This window comes from Sciurus carolinensis, chromosome 12 (genome assembly GCF_902686445.1).
Source record: "Sciurus carolinensis chromosome 12, mSciCar1.2, whole genome shotgun sequence".
NCBI lineage: Eukaryota > Metazoa > Chordata > Mammalia > Rodentia > Sciuridae > Sciurus > Sciurus carolinensis.
In genome coordinates, this window is record NC_062224.1 from 7735559 (window position 1) to 7757788 (window position 22230).

General features: G+C 38.9%; 1 protein-coding gene across 3 annotated transcripts in view; it reads left to right on the forward strand.

The window, feature by feature from the left end:
• Window positions 1–22230, forward strand: part of Wdr37 (WD repeat domain 37) — a 70735-nt gene that overhangs the window by 37804 nt on the left and 10701 nt on the right. For all 3 annotated transcript variants that reach the window (XM_047521050.1, XM_047521051.1, XM_047521049.1), the window contains 2 exons: window positions 399–639; window positions 1805–1946. In XM_047521050.1, coding sequence (XP_047377006.1) covers window positions 399–639; window positions 1805–1946 — 383 coding nt within the window. The remainder of the gene's footprint in view (window positions 1–398; window positions 640–1804; window positions 1947–22230) is intronic.

Below are 22230 nucleotides of genomic sequence, written 5' to 3' on the forward strand. Positions count from 1 at the left end.
CACTCTACCGACTAGCTATCTCCCCAGCCCTCGAAATGCATTTTTGATGTTAGTGATGTTTATTTGTATTTGGTTTTATATTGCATTTCTACTAATAAGTGGCAAAAACTTAAAATATCAAAAATTATTCTGTCATTTTGTTGGTTAGTAGAAATGGATTGTATTTCATTTGATGTCATAGTGGCCTTTTAAAAAATATTTGTCTTTCAGTTTCAGCCAGTCATAAAATGATAAACATTCATTGAGCACTAGTTATGTATCAGATACTATGTTTGTATTGGTCATAATGATGAGTAAGTCCTGGAAGGATAGATGACACCAGTCTGATGGTGTAACTGTGACAGAAAAAACTCGAGATTCCCAGGAAATCTTTGTTTTGTGATTTTTTTTACCTTTAGCAACAAATATCTGGAGAAGACGAAATAGAGTGCTCTGATAAAGATGAGCCTGATATCGATGGAGACGTGTCTAGTGACTGCCCTACTATTCGGGTTCCGCTGACATCTCTTAAAAGCCACCAGGGAGTGGTCATAGCTGCTGACTGGCTAGTTGGAGGGAAGCAGGCAGTGACAGCCTCGTGGGACAGAACGGCAAACCTGTACGATGTTGAGACGTCCGAACTTGTTCATTCTCTGACAGGTACCCTAATGTCAACACGTTAAATTCCTAGTAGGTTCTTTCAGTTTTCTGTTCACAAATTTATGTCTGATGTTACAAATGACTTTTTGGCCAGAATTGTTTTTAGTCTTCTTGGCTCTTTCATTGTAAATTTTGGAGATAATTCCTAATTAAATTTATTGATAGCTAAATTTATTTTATATTTAGGATATTGTAGCATATAGTATCTTGTTGTTTGAAATATGGTTGTATTGGTTTTGTTTTTCTGTGGCAATTTCTGTTTCTACAGACATAGTGACATGATACAACAGGAATTCACTATCTCATGGTTTCCTGGTCTGGCTTACTTGGTGGCTCAGTGCTGCTCCTCTGCTCAGCAGCTTGCAGCCTGAAGTGAAAGTGTTGTGGAGGCAGGACCTCACTGAGGCATGTGGTCCTCTTCCAAGCTTACTGGTTGTAGGAAGAGTCCATTGCCTTGTAGCCATGTGGCTGAGGACCCCATTTTCTTGCCATCAGCTGGAGACTACTTTGAGCAGCTGGAGGCTGCTCTGGGTCCCTCTAAAGTCCTTGCCCCGTGTTGCAGTTTGCTTTCTTCCAGGCCACCAGAAGCACTGAATTTTCCCACCTTTGGAAGGGCCTGGACCCTTTGCAAAGGTTAGATGTTGCCACCCAGGACAACCTTTCTTTTCATAACTCAAAGTCAACCCTGTTAGGGACCTTAATTACATCTGGGAGTTCTGTTTGCTCTATAATGTATCGTAATTATCAGGAGATACCTCATTTAAAGGTTTTGCCCAAATGCAAGGGAAGGGCATTGTTAAAGTGCATGCCTTTTACTGAGGGCCAGAATATTATGCCATTAGAAAATATTCTAGAAGTGAAGAAGGAAGACTTAAGCTGTTACTCAGCCTGTTAGTGATTTGTCTGACTTCCTGTTAGAATCCTGCTAGTTCCCTGCTCCTTTAAAATGGGTGACTGAAGTGACTTTCAGCTTCTTTGAGAAAACTGGTCCCACCATGACTGCACATGTTATTATGTGATTCCTTTAGATTTTCTTTTCCACTGGCTGTTAGCAGTGGAGTTTATAAGGACAGGTATTTTTAAGTTTTTGTGTTTTTAAAAAGTTTCACTCTAATTGTGAATCTGCAGGTGGATGATCTTGCATTTTTGTCATCTTTGATTGTAGGGCATGACCAGGAGTTAACTCACTGTTGTACACACCCCACTCAGCGGCTAGTGGTGACCTCCTCCCGTGACACGACCTTCCGTCTCTGGGATTTCAGGGACCCTTCCATTCACTCCGTGAATGTTTTCCAAGGACACACGGAGTGAGTTCAGAGATCTTAACTATTTATGAAATAAGTTTTATGGGTTACCATTAAAACTTAATTTTAATGTTAATTTTCAGTAATTGCACCTTTACACTCTTTCAAAATGACTATGCTTTTCTTAACATTTAGCTGCATTTTCAAGGAATTTTTATGGGATTAAGAGAAGACTCTAGTGTTCTTTCAAGAAATTGGATGGGAATTAGAATGGGGTATTGAGAAGAAAGGGAAAAGGAAGAATCAGGAAGCGCTCTAGGCTTGGTGCATGGGTCAAGGGAAGGATGGTTCCATCCTCCGTTGAGAGGGTCTGACTGCAGCTGCTGAGATACTCTCCCAGGTTTTCCTGGTGCAGCTTTCCTTAGTCTAGTTTGTTTTTGTTGTTACATGTGTTCTCAGGGTATGTTCTGGTAGAAGGTAGATTCTCTCTCTCTCACACACACAGACACACAAACTAGCATGTGTCCCTCTCTGCTTGGATTTCTCTGAGACATCTCGAGCATGAGGATGTCTGTTACTCTTTCCACAAGCCATTTCTTCCAGTCTGATCCTTCTCAGTAAACGAGGAGACCATTTGTCCAGTTTCTTGTGACATAGACCTTGAAATATTTCTTGATGATTCGCTTTTAAAATCTCTCTTTTCCTATTTCTCTATGCTGCCCCCCAACCCCGGAGTCCATCAGCAAGAGCCCTGTCCATTGAGAAAGGGGAGGAAATGTGGAATGAATTTAGCAAAATCACGCTGTGTGCGTGTATAGATACATCATAGTGAATTTCACCTTTATGTATATATAAAGTACCAATCAAAAACAAATGAGTGAAAGGAAGGTCAGTAGGGTAGAGAGAGGAGAGGGAAAGGGTGGGTACTGGAAAATGAAATCAGATTACATGCTTCTATGATTTTGTCATACAAATGAACCTATTTTTGTATAACTAAACTGCTCTGATTTAAAAAAAAAAAAATAAAAGAATCCTGTCCAGGCACACCTCCCTAGTACTTCTCTCCACTGTCCCCCCTTGCACCGCTGCCCGCTTCAGAATCTCACTGTCTCTGACCTGGATGACAGAGCTTGACACTCAGCCATTTTTTAAATAAATGAATACTTGTTCAATTGACTACTGAAAAATTTGACAATGTCTTTCACATATTTAGCTTTAGACATTAAGTCTTAGTTTCATGTTTAAAATATTAATAAAATATGTGAAAGGAAAATAGGACAAAGTTTTTAAAGAAGCTTGAGTTTAGAAAACAAGGATGCGTAGAATTTTTTATAGCTGTGGTCTGTAATGGTAAAAGTGTATTGATATTTTATTGTATGAATGTATCTGTTCCAGGAGCTGCTCTCATTTTTAATTACTTAATCCTAATCTGAGATGGACTTTTATTCTAGTTCTCAGGTAACAATTGCCACAGTAAGAGCAAATCTTCACATTCTTAGTGACTGAGCACAGCATAGTGTTGTCACTTCATTGCTGTGCAGAATAGGCCAAGCCCAGCCTGACCCCTGAGAGCTCCAATGTGGAACTCCATCTCATGTCCACCTCAGTCCCGCCTGCCACACTTAGGGTTGGGGATGAGGCCAAAGCAGGGGAGGGCAACTATATGAGCCTGGATGTGATGTCCAGTACCTGCAGAGGGACCCACATGCAGAGGTCGCACTTGGCTTCCTGCACACTGGGGTGGGCGTGGGGGGCCCTTCCTGCTGTAGTGCTGCTCTTCCCGGGATCCCACAGTGAAGGCAGACTGAGGTCCAGAGGACAGACGTAAGCCTGCAGGTTCTTTCTAGCCTTTTTAATTTTGAAAAGTCTTAAGCCTGTTGAAAGAATAACAAGTAAATGCCCATTTACCCTTCCCCCTGGATTCACTTATTGTTTGTTTGTTTATTTATATACTTTTCATATTAAATTTTTTTGGTACTGGGGATTGAACCCGGGGACACTTAACCACTGAGTCACATCTCCAGCTCTTTTTAGTCTTTTATTTAGAGGCAGGGCCTCACTAAGTTGCTGAGGTTGGCTTTGAACTTGTGATCCTCCTCCTTCAACCTCCTGAGCCACTGGGATTATAGGCATGTACTACCGTAACCTGCCACCTGTTGTTTTTATTCCACTTTTTTTTGTGTGCCTTTCTATCTTGTGTACATGTATGTACCAACTATATATTTATAAAATACACACTTATTTTCTTTGACTGAGTCCTCTGAGCATCTATCTTTTAAGAATTAAGATGTTGTCCTATACAGTTCCTTATCAGCTTAAGAAAATTAACTGAAATTCTCTAATACAGCTAGCGACTACAGTATTTTCATACTGATTCAACTGTTCCTAATATGTCTTTGATACTTTTTTTAATGTAGGATTTTATAAGGATTTACTCATTACAGTTAGATATAATGTTCTTTGGCCATTCTTATTCTGTGACAGTTCTCCACACGTTTTTGTTGTATTTTATGACTTTTTAATTATTTTTGTGAAAAATACAAGGCAACCCTCTCCCCCACCACTGCTCCCCGCCATTTTGGTATGGGTGATTGAACAGGGGCACTTAACCACTTAGTCACCTCCCCAGCCCTTGTTATTTTTTATTTTGGGATAAGGTCTTGTTAAATTGCTGAGGCTAGCCTTGAACTTGTGATCCTCCTGCCTCAGCCTCCCAAATTGCTGGGATTACAGGCATGCACCACTGGGCCCATCCAACTTCTTTGTAGAATACCTCATGATCTGCATTTTTCTCCTGATTTCCTTTTCTGCCAGAAGTGCCTCTCAGCCCTAGTCATGTGCTTTTTGTGTCCCATCAGAACACATATAGGACCAGGTGTCCTGCTCTTAGGTGTGCTGAGTTGAATCCCTTGTTTTTGATGGTGTATGCCACATTTCTTCATTGAAAGGCAGTTTTTCTGTTTGAAGTTAGTGAAGTGACACTTCAAGATATGAGAATACTTACTTCCAGGAGCCTTTTTCCTGCTGGGTCTAATGCCATTGTTGATCTTTACCTCAGTATAGTGAGTGTTGCAAAAAAAGGTGATGTTTCTAATTGTGCCCTTCTTCCTGCACTCATCAGCTGGCACTTTGTTCTTTCAATATTATCTTAGACTGTGGTCTTTATTGTCATTTTATTTTAGACTCTTAGCATACTGGTTTATGGCTGTCTGTGCCTTCCATGTGACGCTTTGGTCTCTGAGCATTGTCCTAATAGAGTGAGATGCCCTGGCTAAAGAGTGCCAACAGCTTCTCACTGAATTGACTCTGCTAACCTGTACTCTGGACCAAGCAGAACCCTTCTGAGATTTGAGAGTTGAGTGACAAAGAGAGTTTTATGTGTAAAGAGCAGGCAACTGTACTCCTCATGTGATGGAACAGACGTGGGCATGGGGAGGCCAGCCAGTCTGCCTCTACTATGCTTGCTTACCTGCAAAGACAGGGGACCCAAGGAAGGCTGGAGCATTGTGTCCAGAGAGGGGGTGCAGAATGTCCAGGGTTTGGTAAGTCCTTGCTGTAACCTGGCCAGGTGTTGTAAAAACATCTCACAGATTGGATTTGGTAACCCTGTCAAAGCCTGGCTAGCATCATCCTTGCTCTAGGGAGAGAAACTGAGGCTAAGGCAGTCAGGTGATTTGCTGAGGGTTGCCAGAGTGATTCTAGAATAGCTTCTCCTGGAATGATGTTATTTCCTCATGATGTTATTTAAAGGCCTTTTTCATCACATTCTGTGTTCAGACTTTATTTGATCGAAAAATTTTACTTTTGTGCAAAAAGATGAGAATATATTTGCATTACTGGGAGTTGATGGAAATACATGTTTTAGTTTTATGGGTATTGTTTCTCATTTGTGTCTTGATTCTGAAACAGCGAATATTCCTGTGTTATTTCAATATTTATTTAATTATGGCATATTTTTGCAGTTAGTTGATAAATAATGCATTTTTTAAAAGAGGTATGAGTAATGTAACTGGTTATGAAGGAATTCTTATTTCAAAATACAATTTCTAAGGGTTTTTTTTTAATGATATTAGTAGGCTTAGAATTAATGTGGTATATAATTCATGTGAACTCTTTCTCCTACCTAGTTAGATGGTTAGATTCAGTTTAGCTATGAGGATAAGTGAAAGTTTTAATGAAAATAGAATATAGGTACAAGGGTCACTCAGATTATTTGTGTATTTTCTTATTCAAACACGAACTACCATGTTTTATTAATATGTAGATCCAGAAACATGTTTCAGAAAGTGTTTTCTTTGGTACTAATTTCTCTTCTGTGTCAGAATAGGGAAAGTTTTCAGTTTTAGGCCTTTCTGAATTGGCAGGTTGTGAGAAGAGTTAGGAGGCTCAATTTTCAATTCTGCTTTCAGGGTCTGGGTGGACTAAGGGTGGCTTGTCCTGGTATGCCTTCTAGCCTTCCTCATGCAGGCCTAGGACGTGGTCAGCAGGTGGAGCTACAGACATCTTTATTGAATAAAATATATCATCAGCAGCAAACCTCTAGAAATACCTCAAATTTAGGAAAACAGGAAATAATGTATAAATGGGTTTCATCTGAGGAATCTTTTTAGTAACTTGATTTTTGTCTCTGTCATGAATTCTGTATGTTTGAGCCCATAGGACAGAACCTACAGAATGCATTATCTAAAAATGTTTACACATGTGTATCCATGCCAGGGCATGCTTTTTATTAAATGCAAACATGAGGATCGAATTCCTCATTAAGAGCAGAAGAATGATCAATGGCTGCAGTATGTCTCCTGTTTAATTGCTTTCCTAGGATGTTCTAATGGTGACGTATGAAAACAAACCCTGGATCTATCTCCTGCCTTTTCCCAGCATCCTTAACAGTCTGACAGATCCTCTGTTTTGAGACTTTTCTACAGTGGTCCACAGTGTCCTCAGAGGGAGCCATGAGTCCCCAGTGTGTTCCTGGTTTATTACCCCGCCTGAGGGGAGTAGCCATCCTGTCTGCATGTCTAATATCTAGTTCAGTGTCTATCACCTTAATGAGTAAGTGGAAATATTTTCCTAGAAATGCACTATTAGACCGACAGTGTTGTCTTCTGGTCTTTGTTAACTCTGTTGGCTTTCTAGGTGATTTTCTTGAGTCTTCTTACTCAGTTCTCTTCCTCAATAACTTAAACTCAGACCTACAGTAAGAAGTGTGCTGTCCTTGTTAATACAACCCTGAAGAGTGGTGTTGAAAGTGTTTTTTAGTGAATCATTGCTTTAAAAGAGTATTTCTTAAGTGTAAGTGACTGCAGAAGCCTTTCTTGTGTAATTCACATTAACATGGTGTGGAACTCTCATTTATCTCAGGGGAGCTCAGGGTAAATTCTCTAGTAAGGTATATTAGAATCTAGTGCCTTTTATAATGTGAATAATTGACTTAACTGTCCAGTTAACTTGTATTTCTGTACATTGGGTTTTTTTTTCAGACAAGATGTAACCAAATAGGCTTCAGGATTATTAGCTCAGTTTTGTAATCTAATTTCTTTAGAAACTGGGAGAGATATTTTCCCCCTTTTCATTTTCTCTGTTATCTCTGTACTTTTATGTGACTTCTCTACCTTTTTGAAAAAAAACTAGAGTTTGAGATGCAGTGTTTCAGTGTAAGATAAAAAAAACTGTAACCAAATGGATCCCCTTGAAATTTGTACTGTCATTATCTTTGCTGGATAGAGATAGGGCTCCTTGATGTATGCTCTGCTTAAAGCTTTTATCATAAATTTTTAGAAAGGACTAAAGCTTTTTTCTTTTTTGATGTGTTTCATTTATTTTCACTCTGTACATGACATCTCTTCATTTAATAGGAATTCTGCCATAATAGTGTTTATTTGGTCTAGCTACTTGTGTAACTGTTATTATTTGACTAGGTGTTACTAGCCCAGTGTGTACCAATTTATATAACATTGTCTTATAGCAGAAATGCAGAATTGTACTGTGTATTGTTCTTGTAAATAATAGAAATGTTTGAGAATTTTAGAATGTCTCAGGAATTTCACCTATTGACAGTTTATTTCTCATATATTTCTATCCTAATCATCAAGAACTCAAACTTATAATTCAATGCTTTTTTATACCTGAACTGAGCTAGGTCCTTATATGTTCACGTGTTCTCCCACTGACGGTGTAATTCAGTAAACTCAGCTGCTGTTCCACAAGCCAGCTCTTTCTCCTCTCCTGTGTCTTGCACACTTGGACCAAGTTGGACTCCACAAAGTGTGGCTTTCACTGTATGGATTATGGATGGTACACATTTGCAGTAGTCTCTTACTCTTAGGTAACTTATTTTTAGGTTAAATTCACTAGCCGTCCTTTGAAAGGAGTATGAGAGATGCCCATTTGGATTGTTCTTTAACAGAAGGACCCTGCCTTCAGCTCTCTTAGATTCAACTTGGCATTGCTACCTTCTGTAGGAGTATGATAAGAGCTTTTTTCTCCTCCTGTCCCTGTACCCTAACCTCTTTTCCCATTTTACTTTTTTTTTAAAATTTATTTTTATTGTAAATAAATGGGATACGTGCTGTTTCTGTTTGTACATGGAGTAACAGCATACCATTTGCATATTCATACATTTACACAGAGTAATGATGTTTGATTCATTCCTTTATTTTTTTCCTCCCCCCCACCCCTCCTACTCCTCTTTTCCCTCTATACAGTCCCTCCTTCCTCCATTCTTGCTCCCCTCCCACCCCCCATTACATGTCATCATCCGCTTATCAGTGAGATCATTCATCTTTTGGATGTTTGAGATTGGCTTATCTCACTTAAAATGATATTCTCCAATTTCATCCATTTGCCTGCAAATGCCATAATTTTACTATTCTTTATAGCTGAGTAATATTCCATTGTATATATATACCACAGTTTCTTTATCCATTCATCAATTGAAGGGCATCTAGGTTGGTTCCATAGTCTGGCTATTGTGAATTGAGCAGCTATGAACATTGATGTGGCTGTATCTCTGTAGTATGCTGATTTTAAGTCCTTTGGGTATAGGCCGAGGAGTGGGATAGCTGGGTCAAATGGTAGGTCCATTCCAAGTTTTCTAAGGAATCTCCACACTGCTTTCCAGAGTGACTGCACTAATTTGCAGTCCCATCAGCAATGTATGAGTGTACCTTTTTCCCCACATCCTCTCCAACACCTGTTGTTGCTTGTATTCTTGATAATTGCCATTCTAATTGGGGTGAGATGGAATCTTAGTGTAGTTTTGATTTGCATTTCTCTTATTACTAAAGTTGGTGAACATTTTTTCATATGTTTGTTGATTGCTTGTAGATCTTCTTCTGTGAAGTGTCTGTTCATTTCCTTAGCCCATTTGTTGATTGGGTTATTTGTATTCTTGGTGTAGAGTTTTTTGAGTTCTTTATATATTCTCGAAATTAGTGCTCTATCTGAAGTATGAGTGGCAAAGATATTCTCCCACTCTGTAGACTCTTTCTTCGCATAGCTGATAGTTTCCTTTGCTGAGAGAAATCTATTTAATTTGAATCTGTCCCAGTTATTGATTCTTGCTTTTATTTCTTGTGCTATGGGAGTCCTGTTAAGGAAGTCTGATCCTAAGCCAACAAGGTGAAGATTTGGACCTACTTTTTCTTCTATAAGATGCAGGGTCTCTGGTCTGATTTCAAGGTCCTTGATCTATTGTGAGTTGATTTTTGTGCAGGGTGAGAGATAGGGGTTTAGTTTCATTCTGTTGCATATGGATTTCTAGTTTTCCCAGCACCATTTGTTGAAGAGGCTATCTTTTCTCCATTGCATATTTTTGGCACCTTTGTCTAGTATTAGAAAATTGTATTTATTTGGGTTTGTGTCCGTGTCCTCTATTCTGTATCATTGATCTACCTATTTTGGTGCCAATACCATGCTGTTTTTGTTACTATTGCTTTGTAGTATAGTTGAAGTTCTGGTATTGCGATACCCGCTATTTCATTCTTCCTGCTAAGGATTGCTTCAGCTATTCTGGGTTTCTTATTCTTCCAGATGAATTTCATGATTGCTTGCTCTATTTCTGTAAGGTACATCATTGGGATTTTAATTGGAATTGCATTGAATCTGTATAGCACTTTTGGTAGTATGACCATTTTGACAATATTAATTCTTCCTATCTAAGAACATGGGAGGTCTTTCCATCTTCTAAGGTCTTCCTTAATTTCTTTCTTCAATGTTTTGTAGTTTTCATTGTAGAGATCTTTTACCTCTTTGGTTAGATTGATGCCCAAGTATTTTTTTTTTTTTGAGGCAATTGCAAATGGAGTTGTTTTCCTCATTTCCCTTTCAGCTGTTTCGTTGCTTGCATATAAAAATGCTTTAGATTTATGCGTGTTGATTTTATGGCCTGCTATTTTGCTGAATTCATTGATGAGGTCTAGAAGTTTTGTGGAGGAGTTTTTTTAGTTTATTTAGTTTCTCTAAATATAGACTCATGTCATCCACAAATAGTGACAGCTTAAGTTCCTCTTTTCCTATTTGTATCCCTTTAATTTCTTTAGTCTGCCTAATTACTCTGGCTAGAGTTTCGAGGACAATGTTGAATAGAAGTGGTGAAAGAGGACATCCCTGTCTTGTTCCCATTTTTCCCATTTTACTTTATTTTGTTTCAGTTACTATAAAAAGGAACTGACAGTTGATGTAGTCACTGGTCATTAAGCTTCCTCCATGGGTGGCAGATGACTCCAGTTTATTACCCGGCTGATGGTATTTATTTACAAATATGAATAAACTTTGGTATTGAAAAAAATCTGAAATTAGCTCAACATGGGTAAAATATTAGAGAATGCATGGGTTTTTTGTTTCCTTCTTTTTTGTTTTCTTTCCACGATTATAACTTTGTCCTCAGAATGTCAACTTTGATGCTTTCTTCTAAAGAAAAAAAACCACACGTTCAACAAAATAAAACAAAAGAATCAGCTTGAAAATGATGATGATTGTTTTGAACATATAACGTTTTCATATGCTTTAATTGCCAGACACCTGGGAGAGATATTTAGTACTAAGTACTAAGTTCTAGATCATATGCTTACCATGGTTAATACATTGAATTTTGTATCTTGATATTAACAGTTTTCTTTATGCTTTTAAAGAGAAAAAAAAATGTTTGGAAAATGACGTTTTTTACTTAGATGCTAGTCAGTTATAACTGAATTTTGTGCTCCCTCAGTCAGGATACAGAAATTCCTGGTGTGTAGGCTATGGGGAGGCAGGCCACCTTTTCCTTGGACAGTGCAAATTTTGGAAGACTGCAGTAGGTTTGTAATTCTGTTTTTCTCTTAGTGATGGGTTTTAAACCCCTCTTTGTGAGGAGGAGGAGGAGGAGGAAAAACAGGTATTTCCTGAGCTGTGTCTTCTAGGGACAGAAGGACAACTCTAGAAATGCTTCCAAAGGTGGAAATGGTTATTTGAGAATAAAATAACCTATAGATTACAGTGGCCCCGAAACTACATCTTCTGCCTTTGAATTAAAACTTCATCCCAGTTTTGCGTTCCTTTACCTTAAGCATGGTTGTTGTATCTTCTTTTTAGTTTAGATGGACAAAAGCAATTTTTTGGGGGGAGGTGTGTATGGGAAATTGAACCCCAGGTGCTTTACCACTGAGCTACCCAGACCTTTTTATTTATTTTTGTAAATTTTGAGACAGGGTCTTCCTAAGTTGCCGAGGGCCTCGCTAAGTTGCTGAGGTTGGTTTCCGACTTGTGAGCCTCCTGCCTCAGCCTTCTGAGTTGTTGGGATTATGCGCGTGTGCCACTGTGCCCAGCAGAAGTAATTTTATTTTGAGGAAGTTTATAGATTCCTAGCCATAGTTGGTCAATACCTACGGGTATCATAAAATCAAGGCTGAGGATAACTAAGGACTAATAGACTAATGGCATAAACTCCTAATGTATGTCCTATTTTTTTTTCCCCCAGCTTAACTATTAGCCTAAATAGGTTGCAAAGATTCATAGAGGAATGTAATGGGCAATAGCTGGCAAAAATGGGATGTTGCAGTCTTGTGTTCAAGTGTGTTTTGGTGTTTCTCTTGTATTAATTAGTGAACGTTGTGTCTGTGACTACAGGAACAACCAGGGGGATGTTCGAGTGTGCCATATAAGCATGCAGTGCACCAGTGTGTGTGCACAGTTGTTTCTTGGAGTGAAGGGACATTGATTTCACTGACCGCTCGTTCTGGTCAGCTTCTGCAGAGCTACCCTGTTCTTGGTTTACTAGTCTATAATTTGAATAGACAGTAATTTACTGAGTCATTCCCTAGATATATTTTAAAGTACTTCCCATTTATAACATAGTTTTCAAAAGTGATGAATTTAATACTTACCCACCCCCTCTGAAAAAAAAAAAAGGACTTTTCAGGAACTAATAACAATAAAACCCTGTGTACATGTATGATTACAGGAATGGTATGAATCTACGTCATGCACAACCATAGAAATGAAATGATGTACCCCATTCATGTACAATGAATCAAAATGCAGTCTGCAAAAAAAAAAAAAGAAAGAAAGAAAAAAAGAAAATTAGGGCATTTAAATTGTTCTCCCTGACAGATTCATTGCAAGCTATCTAACCCTTTTACTGAGATGATATAAAAATTAGCATTTTATTGACACAGACTAGAAACTTTCTGAGATACTTTAACATGGATTCACTGAGACAGGTGAGAGATATCTCTCAATCCACCATGTATTATATAGAACCAGCAGTGTGGGGAAGAGAGCCATTACCAAAGGGTTAGCTTATTTTTGGAAAACATGGTAGTGATAGTAGTGTGTGTTTTTATTCCTAGCATGGCCAATGCTGGATGGGCATCCCATGCTTAGCTGAGGTGAGCTGTCCACGTGGTTACATCTCTAGCTGCTTTCATGACTTGTCACACTCAGCTGCTGCCAGAATTCTCTGCTTTGCATCTGAGCTGCAGGGTTCTGACACTCAGTAATAGAGCAGAGTAACACTTCATTTAACTCCCATCTTTGGGGAGTGAGATGTTCCACATAAGTGAGTTCTTCAGTAATCCCTCAAGAACCAAAACTTAAAAAACAACAACAACAAAACTTTAACTCTTCTAAACTCTGTGTATCCTGGTGTGTGTAAAGAAAGGGGAATATAGATGCTTTCAGGAATCTTGTGTGTATTATTATATTGTTTTCCAACACTAAATGTTTCCCCAAACATTTACTCTGAGTTTTGTGTCTCTTCTTTGTGTTTCATTTTTGTTCTGACTTCTCTGGAAGTCAGTTGTTGAATTTTGCTAATTTCATGTTAGTGTCTAATGGTGTTTCTCTGCTGATCTTTAATTTTTCTTAGTAATTGCTCTTGATACTTTTAAGGTGATATAAAAATAAAAGTTAGCCTAACTAAATAAAGGCCTAAAGAACATTTTTAATAAAGAAAGAACATTGAATGTATGCACGTTAGGAATTTCCTTCTATATTTTGTAAGGTCATGCTGCAAGACAATCCAAGAGCATACATTAGTAAACATATGTATAGACCCCTGGACCTGCATGCAGTTGTAAAAAATGGTATGTGTCCTTAACTAACCTTGATCTTCTGGGAAGACAAGACTGGTACGTGAAACAGCAAATTAAGAGAGCACAGAGCTCAGTGCTGTATTACTTAGTCCAGAGAACACAGAACTTAGTTGAGAGCTATTAGTACAGAGCTGGTGCTATGTGATTTAGTTCAGAGAACACAGAGCTTAACTGAGTGTGGTTACTTAGACTCCAGAGCACAGAACTGAGTGCTGTGTTACTTGGTGCAGACACCACCGTTTGACATTTCTAGGATGAACACTTCTTTTTATGTACCAGCCAAGATGTACTCTTTCGTGCTTAGTTAATAACCCAAGGAGTTCTTACTATGTTCACAGTGTCAGTGGGTGGACTTACAGGCTTGTTTTTAGACATCTAGAATAGTAAGTATCAACACTTTCATAAAGACAACTTAACTTGGTTAACAACAGCAAAGATTTTTCAAACTCTGGTTTGTATGATTTGAAAAAGAAGGCATCATATGTTGGTAGAGTATTATTATCCTAGTTTTTCAAGTAACAGTTTCTGAAGGAGACTTAAAAAAATGAACCCATTAAGTCCCAGGTTTTTAAGGTACTGTTTTTACACTACTGCCTTTTATAATAAGTGAGTTCATTTAATATATATCACATCTATTATACACCTACAAAGTTTCTTGAGGAAAAAACGTCTTTTTTTTTTTTTTTCTGTGTTTTTTTTTTTTTTTTTTTTTTTTTTTTTGGTGCTGGGGATCGAACCCAGGGCCTTGTGCTTACAAGGCTAGCACTCTACCAACTGAGCTATCTCCCCAGCCCAAAAACGTCTTTTTTTGATGAATATGTTATAGTCATGAGTTGCCATTTAAAAAGAACAAATCAAAAATATTAATTCCTTTAGCACGTGATAGGCACAGTCAGTGAGGTAAGAGGAGCATGCCTAGTGAAGTGCTGAGCAGTCTAGTAAGGAGGGGAATCCAGAGGTCAGCTGTCACCTGAGCCATTAGGTCCAGTCAGTGGGGCTACTTCATGGGTGGTCTCATACAGCTTTCCTAGTGGCGAGATGGCAGTAGTGGCCCCTGCCAAGTCACTTCTGGGCAGGCATGGCCTTCTGGAGGAGGCTTGCTGCAGAGGAGCCCAGAGAAAAGGGTCCAGAGGATTCGTTTTCAGATAGGAAGGTGTGGAAAGGATTCAGTGGCAGTGAGTGCTTGGTGGGGGGAGAGAAGAGGGGAGACAGTCATTGTGACCACGGACCTGGGTCAGAGGATAGAGTTGGGGGATATTTCTGCAGGTGATGGTGGATGTAAATCTCCGTTGCCTGACGTGTTTTGTTTTTATTTTTCTGAAAGTTGGGTGTGGAAATGTCCTTCGGTAAAAGATGAAAGAGCAAGGTGTTGAGTAGGCATTGAGAAACGTGGGCAGCATGGGGCCTGGTGCAGGGCATGGAATGCAGAGCATGGCTGTGGCAGCTGTGCAGGGGCAAGTGTGGAGTATGCAGAGTTGGTGAAACTAGATTGTGGTTTTCCTGAGTGATAAACTGAAACAGAGCAGTCCTGAGGACACTGAAGGTGTGTGCATTAGTGTAACTGTGGTGATTGTCTACAGCTCTTAAGTTGACCTTGGAGTCTGATCTGAATATGGGCCAGGCTCTGGAACTTTTTGATAAGAATATGGTGGTACCATGACTCCCTTTCCCTTCCTGTTAGTGCTGGTGGGCGTCTTTCTAATGCAGAGGATGGCAGAGAACAAACTTGGCAGAATTTAGAGAGTTGAGTGACCTTAGGAGTCTGTTGGCCACCGCTTGATGAACTTTAGTAAGCAAACATTTTCCCATGCAGTCAGACTTTCCCCCATTATTGTAACAGTCTGAAGCTGATGGTGTGTAGAGGGAGGAGTGTTTCTTTTCCAGGTTGAGGGGCAGTTTTTTCTGGTAGTTTTTGTAAGCAGTCTGATCTTCTGTGGGTCTGAAGCACACTGGGCCATTTACCTACCTGAGACCTCCCCAGGGTAGTAGAGGACAGAGGTCTTTTGATTGTCCTGTATAATGGTACTCCTCAAATGTCAGTTTCTAGATGGCCAGACAATATACAAAGCATGACTTATATACATGTTAGGAGAAAAGCAGTGGCTATCCCTTGGGTGACTCTAAGGAAATGCCATATGTTGGAGGGCTGTGATAACAACTTATTCTGAACCTTTACGTGACATTTGACTTTCCCTCTGCCCTCCTCACCTGAGTGTGGAAACCTTGGGTGCCTTCTGGTGCCATCTGCTGTTCCCTTTTGAGCCTCCTTCAGTGAGTGGCAGAATCAGGTGTACCGTGCTTTAAAAAACAGTTGTTCCTTAGCACAGTTTTCTCAGTAGCATCCATTTTTGTGTCAGTGGGAGTTTAGTTACAGCTTATGTACATGTTCACATGAATGTACATATGTAACTATATACAGTTACATGTACATGTCATGATGGTCATTCTCATGGTGGACAGAGTTCAACCCTGCTTGGTCCTCAAGCTGTGAGGCCTCTTGGGCACCTTGTCCATTGTTGCATGAAGAGAGTTGCCTTTTTCTCAAGTTTGAGAAACATTTCAGGTCAATGTCGTTATTTTGCAGGTGAATAAACCAACATTCCCAGGCCCTGGAACAGGTTGACTAGGGGCAAGGGTCCCATCTGTTACTTTCTGCTCTATGTGATGTCGCTTATTGGCTCATCTTTTGTTTACCCATTAAAGCAAGAGTGACTATTTTACTTGCAAGTTTTTGGTTAATCTGCTAGTATTTGAGAAAATCTTGCTGTGCAATATAGTTCTGACTTTATCCTCCCTCCCTTCTTTCCTCTGTGTGTGTGTGTGTGTGTGTGTGTGTGTGTGTGCACGGGCGCATCGTTGCTAGAGATTATACCCAGGGCCTCGTACTTGCTGAGCAAGCACTGTGCCACTGAGTTATATCCCCAGCCCTCAGTTTTCCTAATTATTCTAATGAATAAGTCTTTTCTGTACCTCATTATCATGAAAACTGATGTAATATATCATTTTCTCTTGTTATATTTCAAAAATAAAGGAAAACTTCAAAACTTTTAATATACAGAACTACATAATGAATACTATTGAAGTATTGGCTGTTGTTAATTGATAAACATGTGACAGACATGAAATGGAAAGTTAGATCATTAAAACCTGAGGGAGGTCATTCCTTACCTATTTAAATAAATTTCTCTTGGATTTTTTAAAGAGAGTGATGCAATTATAAATATTCTGAACTTATTTACAGTTGAGTATCATGCTATGTAGTAAGAATTAAAGAGAATGACCAGATTTTAAGAACGTAAATAAGAATATTGACCTATGATAATGCAAGAATGAATTTATGGTTTAATTCTTACTCATTTAAATTTTTTTTTTTTTTTTTTTGTGGTGCTGGGGATTGAACGCAGGGCCTTGTGCTTTCGAGGCAAGTACTCTACCACCTGAGCTATATCCCCAGCCGCCATAAAAATTTTTTTGGTAATAATTTAAAAAATTTTGTGTTGAAATGTCATCTTTAAGATTGTCACTTATAGAATTAATAGAAACTTAAGAATTTAGCCCAGTAACTAAACATATTGCCTAGATATGCTCTGAAATCACATTAGGAGCTCTTGTCTATGGTTATTATAGAAGATTGTAGCTTCAGCAGGATGATTGTCAGCATTACTTTTTTTGGGCCATTTAATATTGCTTACCCCGAAACTGAACTGTATTTGATTAAAAACAGGGTGAATATTGCTGTCTTCTTTGCTAGAGTAGAGGCCTCACTGGCAGCAGTTTTACCCTCTTCTCTGTGGCATGTTTTTTAACAGAGTAGGTGAAAGCACCCAGAAACCACTCCAGACGCGGGAACTCACACAAGAGATTTTAAGCGGACAGGCAGAGTGTCTCCCTGCAGGGTGAGAGAGAGAGAGAGAGCGCACACGTGCAAGAGTGAGGAGGAGAGAGTCTAAAGCGAGAAAGAGAGAGGGAGAAAATGGAGGAGATGGCCAAGGGGGTGGGGGTCACAGAGAATTTTAGATTGGGCAGAGCCCATAGCTAAGAGTTCTCAGGGGGCTCTGAGGACTCACCGCCAGTAGAGGAAAGACTGACTGTCCAGAGTCAAATTCTGTGGTGGGTGAGGAGGTCAGCAACAGCAAGAGGCAGAAACACCCTATGGTGGATATTGACCAGGAGGAGGTGGCATGGTCAAGGTGACTCGGATCCCCATGAGGGGAGAACCAGCAAGCAATGACCATGGATCCCATCCCAGGTTTCATCACAGAAAGACTTTCCTACCCGGAAACATTTTCTCTCCTTACTAAATATATTTCACTGTCTGTCTCACTCACTCGCTCGCTCTCTCTCTTTCTCTCTCTCATCCTGCGGGCAGACACACTGCCTGTCTGTTTAATAAAACCTCTTGCATGAGTTCCCGTGTCCGGAGTGGTTTCTGGGTGCTTTCAGTAGGACCTGCCACACAGTAGGTGCTTTAGTAAATACTTGTTGAGCAAACAGTTCTGTAGTACATACAAATTTATCATTGATTTAGATTAGATATTTCTTATTCCTGAAAAAGGAGGAGTAGAGAATAGTGTAACCAAGTGAGGATATTGAGGTAATGCTACACATTAGGTGAATTCATTATTTTCCCCAGGGAATAGTGAATTTTAAATTCTGAAGAAGAATTATGTGATACAAGTTTGACCTTTCCTTTTCCTTTGATTGTGTTTTTTTTTTTTTTTTAAATCTCAGCGTCTTTTTTTTTTTTTTTTTTTTATTTCAAAGGGGGGGAGTTAACCATCAAGGAATATTCAGAAAGGTATTTCATTTGGACATGACTTTTTTAGTTAGGTATCTGAATTCTTAACATACAGGCTCATGTGAGTTCTTTGAACTCTGATAAGCACATGTGATAGAAAAGACACCAAGATCCTAGAGTGTCTGCTTATTAAGGCTGTCTGACTACTAAGACTGAGGTCTTGTTTCATCTCTTTGGTGTTTGATTTTATATAAAATTTGGAAAATGATAGCCAGGAAAGAATTTGGCAGTCTGAGTACTTTGCAGTAAGGAATGCAGTTGTGCCGCGTTCTTCCTTGCATTGTGTGTGCTTTGTGCAGGTGTGTTGGCTGGCTCTGGGTTGGCTTAGGGGAGCACACTTTGTTTCCAATTCCACACAGTGCTGTTTGAAGGCCAGGATCAGCTGGATGAACTACGTGTGGTACCTGCACTTGTTTTATAGTACTGCATTATATTTGTAACAGTTGATTGGCCAAAGTGATCATGTCCCAATGATATCTTCATAGGTAGTCTTTTTAAAGATGACGTCTGTGTACCTTTAACAAGATAGGCCTGTGTACCAAGGAAAGGGATGGCCCATATGCTTGTTTCTAGTTGGGGGGTGCTTGTTCTCTGTAAATACACTGGTCTGCTCTTTAGTTATCAAAACATTATTGTGTAGGAATATATATCTAAAAAATGAGAAATGGAAATTCTATAGTCAACTTTTGACATGGTGCCAGAAAAACACTGCATTAGCATTTCATGGTCCAGCATTTTCCACATCATATATTTTTTTTCTTAGCCGTGAAATTTCGGCAGATTGTTATGCAAAGCAATTTTGTGTCTCTGTGTGACTGGGAAGACAGCTGTTAGTCCTAATGAGGAGTGCTAGCATTACAGTATTTCCGTTGATTGAGACCCACGGAGGGAGCAGAATGTTCCAGATCGGGCAGTGGTGTGTGGTGAGAAGGTACCATACTGTCAGCTGGAAGTACATGCTCTGCTGCTTTCCACGACAAGATAAATGAGTTTCGCTGGCGTTTGGCAGAGTCTGAAGCTTTTCCAGTGAGCAGTTGTAGCTCACCAACCTCCCCGTGGGACCCGTGGTCTAAGGGTGCCTTTAAAACTACTGCCTCTGTGCCAGTTTTTTTTTTTCTTTTGATGTCCTACAATACCTGTCAAGATTGTGATTTATTAAAAACCTAATGCCTTTTAGCATTTCATTAACATAGGGTTAGATGATCTTTTGTTGATTAGTAGAATCCCCATTGATTTAGTAGAATGTTAGCTGAAATTTAACTTGGCCCAAACCTCCTGAAGACTGTTAAGGCCAAAGAGAAGTCAATAGTCTTCTTTACCTTCCACTCTTGACATGTCTACTAGTAATTGAAACTCTTGAAGCCTTATTGTAACCTTTTCATTCAAGGAAAACAATATCCAATTTATAGTCATGTCCATACATTGTTATTTTTTTAAATAAAGAATTCAGTTTGGTTCATTTTTAAAGATTTACTCTGTCAATCCACTTTTCTCTTTGTTGTATATTGCTGTGTGCAGGATGGTATTTTCATTTATGCCCCTGTACATGTAGTACAGTGGTTTTGTTGATGGTCACATGTGGGGAGGTGGTGCAGGATGGTTTCTGATGAGTGGAGCTGGGGAGGCTGCTGAACCCTGCAGAGCACAGGATGCCCCCACCGGAGAAGGCGCCCACCCAGCATCAGTTCCACCATGAGGAATTAGCATGGCGAATTAGGCTATAGAACACGTACTGTGAAAAAGACTGTCTTGAGGAGGCAGACTGTGAAAGTATAATCACCATCATATTTTTGTGATTGTGTTCACGGGGCTCAGTGTTATGTCACAGTTTGTTTTTAGGCATTGTTGAGACGCCTTGATTCCTATCAGCTACTTTGATGTGTTTTTAAAAACCTTGTATTAATGCAACAGAGCTTAATTCGAACTTCACTTGTGTCCATATAAATGAAGAGGGTTTTCATAAATGGGACATAGTGACTGGGTAGTGCCCATCTCATCAGGTGTCTGAATAGAACATGCTATCACATCTCGAAGTACAGCTTCAGTGACAGGAACAACTGGCATTTAAATTGGAATTACTAAGGTCTACGCAGTTGATAGATGTAAACTCAGGATGTAGAAATAAAACTTTTATCCATGCAAATTAGTGATTTGTGATGTGAACATAAGAGGACATCTTATTTCATTGATAGAAATTGATATATTGGTTCTCTTTTAGGTGCGTTGGTGAGTACTGAGATATATTTTAAGCCCTTGTGCAGGTTGAGTGACCCCAGTTTTTATAGTTGAGGGAGACAGTGGTAGAGCTGAGGCCTGTGTTTCTCTAGAAGCTCTTGCCCCTGCATCTTTGTGTCTATAGATTCTGGCCTGAAATTGGGCAGTGTCTTCTGGGGTGGATGAGTCCTGGGGTGATTTGTTATTAATACATTGGATAAAATGGACACCTGGTACTGCACTAGGCAAGAAGCAAGTCCTGTTCAGGCCTGTTGAAGAGATGCGTGGTAAAAATGGGAACTCATCTGCTTATAAAGAAAATGATTCAACATGCCTTTTAGGTGTTCTGCATGACACTGGAAGTATCTTGGTCTGAAGTGGACTGGAAAAGTAAGGTGTTTTTTTTTGTTGTTGTTGTTTTTTAAATCACATTTTCTTACTGATCTTTGCCAGTGAGCAGAGAGGTGATTGAATTTTAGCTTTTCTTCTCAAATATTATATTATTTCAGTCCTAACTATCTTCTAACAGGTGACTTTGTGACTTTCCTTTGAGAGGAAGGTTAGCATTTTTGGTTAGCATCACTGATTGAGACAGCATCAGCCAGTTAAGAGACAGTTTTCTTTGAAGATTTTGATTGAGTTTCTTCAGAGATGCAATCAAATGATGATATTAACTCTGTGTGTGTGTGTGTGTGTGTGTGTGTATGTATTATCCTTTCTTCATGGTCTTGTTTATATTGTTAATTCAACTTCATTTGTTAGAACATAAATATTTAACACAGGTATTGTTAAACACATTTCAAGGGCAGAGTTTGTGAAATGACTTAGCACTAAATGAAATTTTTTTTGTCATATATTTTTATAGCTTCATCAGGAATCATATACTTCTCTTTGGTATATGAATTCTTTCATTTCCTTGTCTTGCCATTTCAGGTCTTCCTCTGTTCTCATGAAATTCAACCCCTAACCCCCAGTCATATATTTTATATTTGAGTTAAAAGAAAAATTATCATTATTTCGATTATGTAGGTGTTCAGAGAGAGTAGTTCTGATGTTGAGTTTTTCTTCTCAAACTTTAAAAAAAATTGTGATCAAATATTTATACCATTTTTACCACTTTTAGGTTTATAGTTAGTGGCATTAAATAAATTCATGTTGTTGAGCAATCATTACCACTATTTCCAAACTTTACATCATTCTAAACAGAAATTTGAGGCTCATTAAACTCCCCATTCCCATCCTTCTCCAAGAACTGGATGACCTCCATTCTAATTCTATCTCTATTGATTTACTTCTTCCAGAAACTTTCTATAAATGGGATCTTTCTGTGTTTTAAACTTTCGCCCGTGCTTTATCTCTTATATTTTATGACTGAATATTATTCTGTTATATGCATATACCACTTTTTTTTTTTTTTTAAGTCTCTGCTCTTGGACATTGGGTTATTTTAGCTTTTTTGGCTGTTGTTGGTAATGCTGCTGTGAACATTGTTTGAATACTTGCTTTCAGTTATTTTGGGTATATACCCAGAAATAGAATTGCTGAATATTAATGCTATATTTAATTGTTTGACGAACTACTATACTGTTTTCCATGGAGGTTCCTCATTTCATATCATGACTGGGAGTGCATAGGGGTTCTGATTTCTCTACATTTTTAACTGTTTATTATCTGCTTTTTGTTTTTGTATAATAACCATCCTAATGGGTGTGTAATGATAGCTCATTGTGGTTTTGATTTTCATTTCCCTGATGATTGGTGATAG